Source organism: Ciconia boyciana, chromosome 24, assembly GCF_034638445.1.
Source record: "Ciconia boyciana chromosome 24, ASM3463844v1, whole genome shotgun sequence".
NCBI lineage: Eukaryota > Metazoa > Chordata > Aves > Ciconiiformes > Ciconiidae > Ciconia > Ciconia boyciana.
This window is the reverse complement of record NC_132957.1, coordinates 5,618,206-5,626,197: the sequence shown is the minus strand read 5'-3', so window position 1 is coordinate 5,626,197 and position 7,992 is coordinate 5,618,206. Positions and strand designations below refer to the sequence as shown.

The window sequence follows — 7,992 nt, the reverse complement described above, 5'->3', positions numbered from 1 at the left end:
TGTGAATATATTTTTGGCAGCTTTGGAAAGAACCGGGCAGGAGGCTGCAATGTGATATGTGAAGGCAGTAAGAGGGTTTCTGATGGTCTCTGCTACTCTCCTGCTCACCCTTTTTGTATTAAAAGAACACATTTGATTGTTTTATCCTTATCTTGCTCCCATGCCCCCCTTTTTTTTACTGATACTTCTCTGGCTTTTGGCTATGCTGTGCCCCACTTGAAGGACAGTCTTTTAAGAGCAGTGTATTATGCAAAAAAGTCTGCTCATACCACCTAAGTGCCTTTGAAGAAATTAGGTGAGCATTTTGCCCGGTAACAATGACTGCTGCAGCATGTTTGAAGGGCAGAACTGATTGCGTATTCTCTGGTCCACGCCGTAAAGCCTGGTTATTAAGGAAGGCTGTGGTGGTTTGCCAACCTACCGAGGCACAGCCGCCGCTCCTGTTCTGCTGCCGCTTGAATCAGCTCTCCAGTGCGGGTGTGATGGAGGCCAGACACTTAGCTGCTATAAATAAGCTAAATTAATGGGTAAAGCCAGCTTTAAAAACTTGTGCTCTTACTGAGAAATGTTTTCTCTGGCTGGGGAGTCCCAGGCACAAAGGAATTCAGTGAGGTAGCGAGCCATCGCGCTTTCCTCGTGTGAGAGTCCATGAGGCCCCTGGGGACGTTTGGTGCATGCAGAATGGGAATGATTATCCAGCTCACTTCCTGAAACCTACTTTTTCTTCTTTTTTTAACCTTTTTCAAATTATCTAAGTGAACAGGGTTTAAAAAAAGAAATCAGCTGACACACTTTTGGGGGCTGTAGCTAGCAATTCACCAGGGAGGATTTTGCATGTTAATAGAGGATGATATTAAATATAGGGGCGAGAGAGTGTGAGAAACCTTTGCTGATAAAAATGCAGTCGGGTGACGTTTAAATGAATTCAGTCTGTAAATCCTTACAAAGCATTATTTGAAATGCCTTCCTAACTAGGATGCCTAGATGCTTAAACGCAGGCAGAAGTAATTAATAGGTGCAAAAATAGAGGCCTAGTTCGAGGTGCTGTTATTTTGGCATCGCTAATTATGGCACTGCATTAATGATTTGTTGCTGGGATGGGTTGAGGGAATAGCTAGCTGCAGGGGGTGACCCATTTCCAGCCAAAATGCCCTTTTCTTCAAGTCTCGTGTGTCCGGGCAGCTCCAGCCCTGTCCCTGAGAGGAAAGCTTGCAGGGGGACGTGGGGCTGTGCTTCAGGGTGACTGACGGAGCCCCCGGGTCAGTCCGGAGATCCTGTGGAGAAACAAGGCGGTTGTCGGAAATACTCGGAATGCTCGTGTTTGAAGCAATGTTCATCTCCGGCTGCCCATGGTGGCAGGGAAATGGCAGCCTTGAGGGAGAAATGATGGCCGGGGGGGGGGGGGGGCGACGGACAGGGACCCTGAGGGGAAAATGGCGGCCCTGAGGGAGGGAGTCGTGCTGTGAGGGGGGAACGGTGGCCCTGAGCGGGAAATGGCGCTGAGGGGCTTGTGGCAGCTGTGAGGGGGAATGGCGGCCCTGAGGGAGGACTCGCATTGAGAGGGGAGAAGCCTCCGCCCTGAGAGGCGGAACGGGGGCGGCGGGGCGAGGCCGGGCCGGGGCTGGGCGCCCTTGGCCGGCCCGGAACGGCGCTGCCCCGGAACGCCACGTGCGGCTCCGCCGGGCCTGGCCGGTGCCTGCGCCGCGCGGCACCGTCCCGCCGCCTTCCTGCGCCCGCCCGGCTGAGGCGCCGCTCGCCGCTCCACGCCGCCCGGCCCGGCCCGGCCCGGCCCGGCCCGGCCATGCTGCGGCCGGAGCCCCTCTGCCTTCTCCTCCTCCTCCTCCTCCTTCTGCACGTCGGCTGGGCCGCCTCCCCCGCTCCTTCAGCCACGTCGAGCTCGCTCAACGGCACGGAGGCGCCGCGGGCGGCCGCGGGTAACGGGACGCGGCCGGGCCCGCTGCCGGGATCGGGGCTGCCGGTGCTGAAGCGGGCGGTGTACGTGCTGAGCGCCCTCTCGGCGCTGGCCGCGCTCTACTTCCTCCTGCGGGCGTTCCGGTGAGTGCGGGCCGGCCCGGCCCGGGGCTGTGCCCCTGCCTGCCCCGGTCCCCCCCGCCCCGGGCTCCGGGGCTGTGCCCCTGCCTGCCCCGGTCCCCCCCGCCCCGGGCTCCGGGGCTGTGCCCCTGCCTGCCCCGGTGCCCCCCGCCCCGGGCTCCGGGGCTGTTCCCCTGCCTGCCCCGGTCCCCCGGGCTCCGGGGCTGTGCCCCTGCCTGCCCCGGTCCCCCCCGCCCCGGGCTGCGGGGCTGTGCCCCTGCCTGCCCCGGTGCCCCCCGCCCCGGGCTCCGGGGCTGTTCCCCTGCCTGCCCCGGTCCCCCGGGCTCCGGGGCTGTGCCCCTGCCTGCCCCGGTCCCCCCCGCCCCGGGCTCCGGGGCTGTGCCCCTGCCTGCCCTGGTCCCGCCCCCCGGCCCCGGGGTTGTGCCCCTGCCTGTCCCGGTCCCCGGCCCCGGGGTTGTGCCCTGTTTGCCCTGGATCCCTCCCTCTGCCAGGCCGGAGCTGTGCTTCCCCGTGCATCCCTCTGGTACTGCCTGGGAAATGCTGCTGTAAATTCATGCCACTGTTAATTACCTAAGGTAATTAGCAGCGATAAAACGTCTCCCAGTGCCACTCGTTTTGCCCTTTACTCATAAAAGCCCTGTCTCTGTGCAAACCTGTCGTGTGACAGCACACTCACTCTGTGCCCTCTGTGTCCCCCAGCCCGAGATCAGAGGGACCCAGAAATGAGCGCAAAACTCAATTCAGGTTGAAGAAACCTCAGCGGAAGAAATATGGCCTCCTGTCGAATTACGATGAGAACATAGAGATGGCCTCGTTCGACAGCGACGAGGACACGGTGTTTGAAACAAGAAATCTGAGGCGGTAAGCGGGTATTTTGTATGTTTCTCTTTTCCTCGCAAGGGGCTAAGACTCCTTTTCTAAAGATGTGGGAGCTTTGGCACAGATCCTATAACCAGATCTGCATAAATTAAACTTCTGTGTGTGGTCTCTCTGTATTGGCACACAGACTTTATCTTGCTTTTCTTCATTTTCTGACCAAGCACAGAAAGAGACGTACCGGGTTTGTTTGGAGCACCACTTTGTGCCTTGTGTTTAGCAGGCCCGTAGGAGGGAGAGACAGCCCTCCTGTCCAGTCTGAGCCTCCCTGCATTAGACAGGAAGACAAAAACTCCTGTTTTTTTCAGTTTGGGAATTGCTCCCGAGTCACATCGCAGCTTGAAGCTCACGGTCCCATCGGGGCATCCATTCCTGCTTTCACAGCGATGTGCTTTCATCCTGTGGATCACGCAAGTTTGATTTCTCTGGAGGATGTGTTTTTTAAAGCTGAGGAGGAACATTACCTCGGCATAGCTTGCTGTCTGGCCTCTCAGCTCCCCCAGCTGTTTTGAGGTTGGTAGTGATCTGTCACGTTGTACATGCTCACGCTGATGCTGGGTGTCTTCTTTTTTCCAGATGATTTGGGACCAGTGGCACCAACTGCACAGACTGACCAAGGGGGTGCAAGTCCAGTGGAATCACCTTACCAGTCCTCAAGTTTTATTTTTTATAATTGCTTATAATGACTATTCATTAACAGTACAAACACTTCCATAGCTGGGGCAGGGGAAAGGGGACCAAACCTGTTTTCTTCACACACATTTTTGGGGAAAGGTGGAGCTGCATGCTAAATGCAGGTGGATGCTGTGTTGGGTGCTGTTAACTGCACGGGGAGATGCTGAGGAAAACGTAACTCCTGGATGAATGCTCAGCATTTGAAATCTTGCCGCTCTGGACTGAAGTGCTGCAGCTGTGTCTGCTGGCCTCTCAGTATTTTATAGGTGCTCATATCCCTCTCTACCGACTGTGGCAGTCAGCTTGAACTATCAGGCAAGTGGATTCCTTTTGCAGGCTGATCCTCTTTCCTTCATCCACTATCAGGTTACTTCTTTAGGAATTGTCTCTGTAGTCAGCTCTGATCTGGTAGGAGCTGGGAGAGCTCTTGTTGTCTGTTACGCTAGCGGTGGGTGTGGATAGTGTTGTGTTAGTTCAGACAGAGAATAGCTTTGGGAATGAGTTAAATCCATCAGTGTTCTTGTAGTTGCAGGGTTAGCAGTTACACGTGGTAATACAGGTCATTACATGGGTTTACAGAGCAAAGACGTTTACAAATGAAAGGTGCCACTTAGCCCAAAGGAGCATTTCTCCAAAAGAGCAATCAGTCGTGTAGTCTGTGGGGCTGCGAGTGTTCAGCCTGTTCTGCCCAGCTGCAATGGTGTGTGCACCAGAGAAATGTGTGACGTTTACCAAGCTTCTGGATTTTGAGCTGCTGGCTCTGAGGTCACCCGAGGAAGAGCCAGAGCGCTGTGGTTTGAGTCAGAGAACCTTAACTGCTAGTGTGATGAGTGACCTGTCTCTGAGCATCTGATACCTGGAAAAGGGGGACCCAAACCCCTATGAACTGTGATTCTTAAACCGAGACAGCCCTGGCTCAGAAATAATCTCTTCTTAAAGGGTACTGGAGTTTCACTCCGTTTGCTGGTACTCAAGCTATGTCCCGCTGTCAGCCCAGCAAACTGGGATGTTTCTGTGCAGCCCACTGTGTTGATATTTGGGTTCTTATTGTGTAGGACCAAATGTGAATGTGTTAGAAGGCCATTGTTAGGTGCATCTGCTGCTAAAATGGTGAAAAATGCTTGCAAAGTGCTCCTGTTCATGGCACGTTTTAGCCTTGAAGGGAAGGCCCTTCCTTAAAAACTACGGGCAGTGCAGACCTGGATCCTTAAGTCCCGCTTCCACCCAAAACTGGTAGTGCCTTTGTTAGGAGAACCCAAGGGAGTTACCCTGCAGGCCAGGGAGTTCCCTGCTTGACCTTACCTTTAAGATGAAGACCGAGAATGTCTTCGGAGTAATGGCTCCTCTCATTTGGTTAGCAGATCCTCTTTGGTAAGGGGACAAAACTGACACTTAACAAAAAGAGCGGGGCAGAAGGGATATCCTTATCAAGTAGCAAGGAGAAATGGTTTTGCTGCAAGTCACCTGGGAGCTCGGGGTCTGGCTGCTGCTCTGAAATCCCTCATCAGGCAGCTGAGGGAGTGGTGTGATCCCGGTGCTCACCTGTGCGAGGGGCAGCATTTCTCAGCGCAGAGTGGGTGAGGTTTCCTGGAGAAATGTCACCCCAGGTGCTGGCAGCTCTGTCTTGCACACGTGCAAAAGATTTTTAAATATATATATATTTTTAGTAATGCTGTCATGTGAACACAGCACTTGGATGTGCCCTAATTTCATATCATTTGTATCCTTTCATGCCTCTTTTAGGTACTCTCTGCTTGTTTAGCTGATGCAGAGATGAAAGCGTTCGCTGCGTTCCTCTGTGAGGATAGCAGTAATGGCTAAATCTGGCCGTTGCTGCCCCTTGGGTGATCAGAGAGCTGGTTGGTTTGATTCGTGGTAGCGTATCTTCCTTGATCCTGCACAGGCTGGCAGGTCTATACATGCTGATAACTTTCTCTGGCTCTTCGACTCCCTCTGCAAAGTTGTTTCTTGCGTTGTGCCGAAGCCAGGTAAGCCTGACTGTATTTCAGTCCACTGGCGTGCCCTGGCTCAGCGTTTTGATTGACACATTCGTTGGCCTTTCTTTATCTGAGGTGATTAACTTGATCATCCTTTAGGCTCTGCTCTTCGTTGGGCAGATGGGTTTTGCAATTTTGAAGTTTCCTTACCTCGCAAGAGCGGATGATTTTTTTAATGTTAACAGTTGAATGATTTTGATCAAAGAGGGGACCTCAAGCCGTAGGTTCTACCATGAAAATAATTTTGATAGAATTTGATTTTGCTGTAATAGGTATTTAGAATTTGAGCAGGGAAGGATGTGGAGGGATACAGCCAGAGCACATAACGAGGTCCCTATTCTGGTACTACGTAGGCAAATGGTAGTTAGGTTGAAGGCCCAGAGGGTGTGCCAGCCCAGTATCTATGCACCACGTACATGTTTTCAGAGTCCTTCCGCTGGCTGTCTTTGAAGGGGTGGGTTTCATCATGTGGAGAATAAGAACGTGATTGTGGGGCTGTAGTGTAGCATTGCTGTCACTTTTATTCTGATCCTGTTTTGGCTAGAGACAGGTCTGAGCCGTAATCAGTGACCCTGTGTGGTTATTTCCATTTTCCCCTGAAGCATCCTGCATCTTGGAAGCAGCGGTAGTCTGGATTTGCTCTTCGGAGGCCAAGACGTTACATTCCTGCTCTGTTCTAAATCATTGTTAAAGGCATCTTCTGAGAGGAGAAAACAAAGGTGCTGATTACAGACCCGAGACTCCTTTGAGGACAAATCTATTGCTGGCACAGCTTTTACTGATCTCCATTTCTCCTGGAAGAATAAATTGGAGCTATTGCAGCAGCTTCTCCTCACAGCGGTGGAACAGTGCACCCATGGGCAAAGAGCGCGAGGCCAGTGCAGGCTTTTTGGGGGCAGATCTTGCTAATAATAGTGGCTTTTAAAGCCTTGCATTATGTTTCCATAATAAGAGAGCAGTTCGGTAGTTACTGCAGTTATAGTTTTAGTTACTTTATGTGTATTTGATACCCGTGTAGATAGCCTAGTAGGTCTCTTTACAACGGTTATAACTTCCAGTAGTTTTTCAGCATAGATTTAAATACACGGATGCAAACAGACACGCTTGTGCTCTGAGCATGCGAGACAGCTCCGGTCTGGGAGCTGCACGGCTGCATCGCTGCAGTGCTGTGCTTGTATGAGGAAGGTGTGTCTGCCCCTGGGCAGGCTGATGCCTCACCAGCTACTGCTGCACTTTTCTTTCTCTAGAGTGAATCAGGGTGTTAGTGGGAGGCTGTGGACTCTGGCTGCCCATTACCGTTGGCCTGTGCAGGGCTCCTGCCGATCCTTGCCAAAAGGCTGTCGGAGCTGATGGGGGCAGGGTGGTGAGGACCGAGAGCGGAGTGCGCGGTTCCCTACGATGCTGCGCAGTCACCGGCCTGCGTGTGTCACAAGTGGCTGCTACAGAGTTCGCTTGAAACAATCACTATTGTTTAAGCCAAAGCCTAATTTCAAAAGTTTACGTAATTGCCTCTCTGATCTTCTTGGAGGGCTGTATCGAATCCTCTGCTGTTGATATTGAACTACTAGGCAAATCGACTGGACCATCTGCTGAGGTTAATGAGATTGACTGAGAGCGATATGAGCATCAGCTCTCTATTGTTACTAACGTGCTTCTGTTTTGTTTCGTTTGTACATGCGACTGGAATGGGATCTGCAGCGCTAAAGTGCTGGGAGATGGACCTGTGGTCTGAGCAGATTGCCAAGAAGTCAATAAAACAGCGCTTGAGTGCATTGTGTTGTCTGTGCTCTCAGGAATGGAGGAGTTAGTCTTTCAGCCTCCTGCTTGAATTGTTGATTTATTTTTAAATAGCAACCAGTCCTGTATTGATTGATTGTTTTACTTTCATTTACGGCATCCCCCCTCCATTGTATCTTCAAACAAATGAAATAAAGCATTCCATTTCACCCAATTCCTCCATGGCAGTGTGCTTGGCCGCCAGCATTCGGGGTTGTTCTGCGGGGCACCTCACGTGGCCGGCTTGCTGCTGAGCCGATGGGATGGTGCTTTTATGGAGCCTTTCTCCGCTCAGCTGCCCTAGCTGAGCGTTGCCTTGCTCTCTGCTTGGCAATAGAGTGACGCTATCAACCCTTTTTGTGTATTAAACGCACACTTCTCTCTCATTGCCTGGTGCTCGCCTTCGCCCATCATCTCAGGGTTTGTTTCAATGTTCTAAAGCTTCCTCCCCTTCTTTTCTCCCTGTTCTTACGTTAATCCCTTTTCTCGTACAGAAGACAAATCCCTGCAAGGGTGATCCCAGCCACTCCGCTGTAGAAGAACCAAGTTACGTTTTGCTTATCTGGGAGTCGGGAAGGAGAGGCTGTCCCCTGGGTGGGGATGTCCTGGCTCCTCA

General features: G+C 52.4%; 1 protein-coding gene across 1 annotated transcript; it reads left to right on the top strand.

Annotated features, from left to right (window-relative positions):
* The first annotated feature begins 1,602 nt into the window (after nucleotides 1–1,602).
* On the top strand, nucleotides 1,603–7,372 carry FAM174C (family with sequence similarity 174 member C). The gene is made up of 3 exons (XM_072845100.1): nucleotides 1,603–2,055; nucleotides 2,752–2,913; nucleotides 3,505–7,372. The coding sequence occupies exons 1-3, from the start codon at nucleotides 1,802–1,804 to the stop codon at nucleotides 3,506–3,508; spliced, it is 420 nt and encodes a 139-aa protein (XP_072701201.1). The 5' UTR covers nucleotides 1,603–1,801; the 3' UTR covers nucleotides 3,509–7,372.
* Nucleotides 7,373–7,992: the final 620 nt, after the last annotated feature.

Coding starts and splice junctions, on each gene's coding strand:
- FAM174C (XM_072845100.1), top strand. CDS start 1,802: ATGCTGCGGCCGGAGCCCCTCTGCCTTCTCCTCCTCCTCCTCCTCCTT. Junction 2,056..2,751: donor TTCCTCCTGCGGGCGTTCCG/GTGAGTGCGGGC, acceptor TGTGTCCCCCAG/CCCGAGATCAGAGGGACCCA.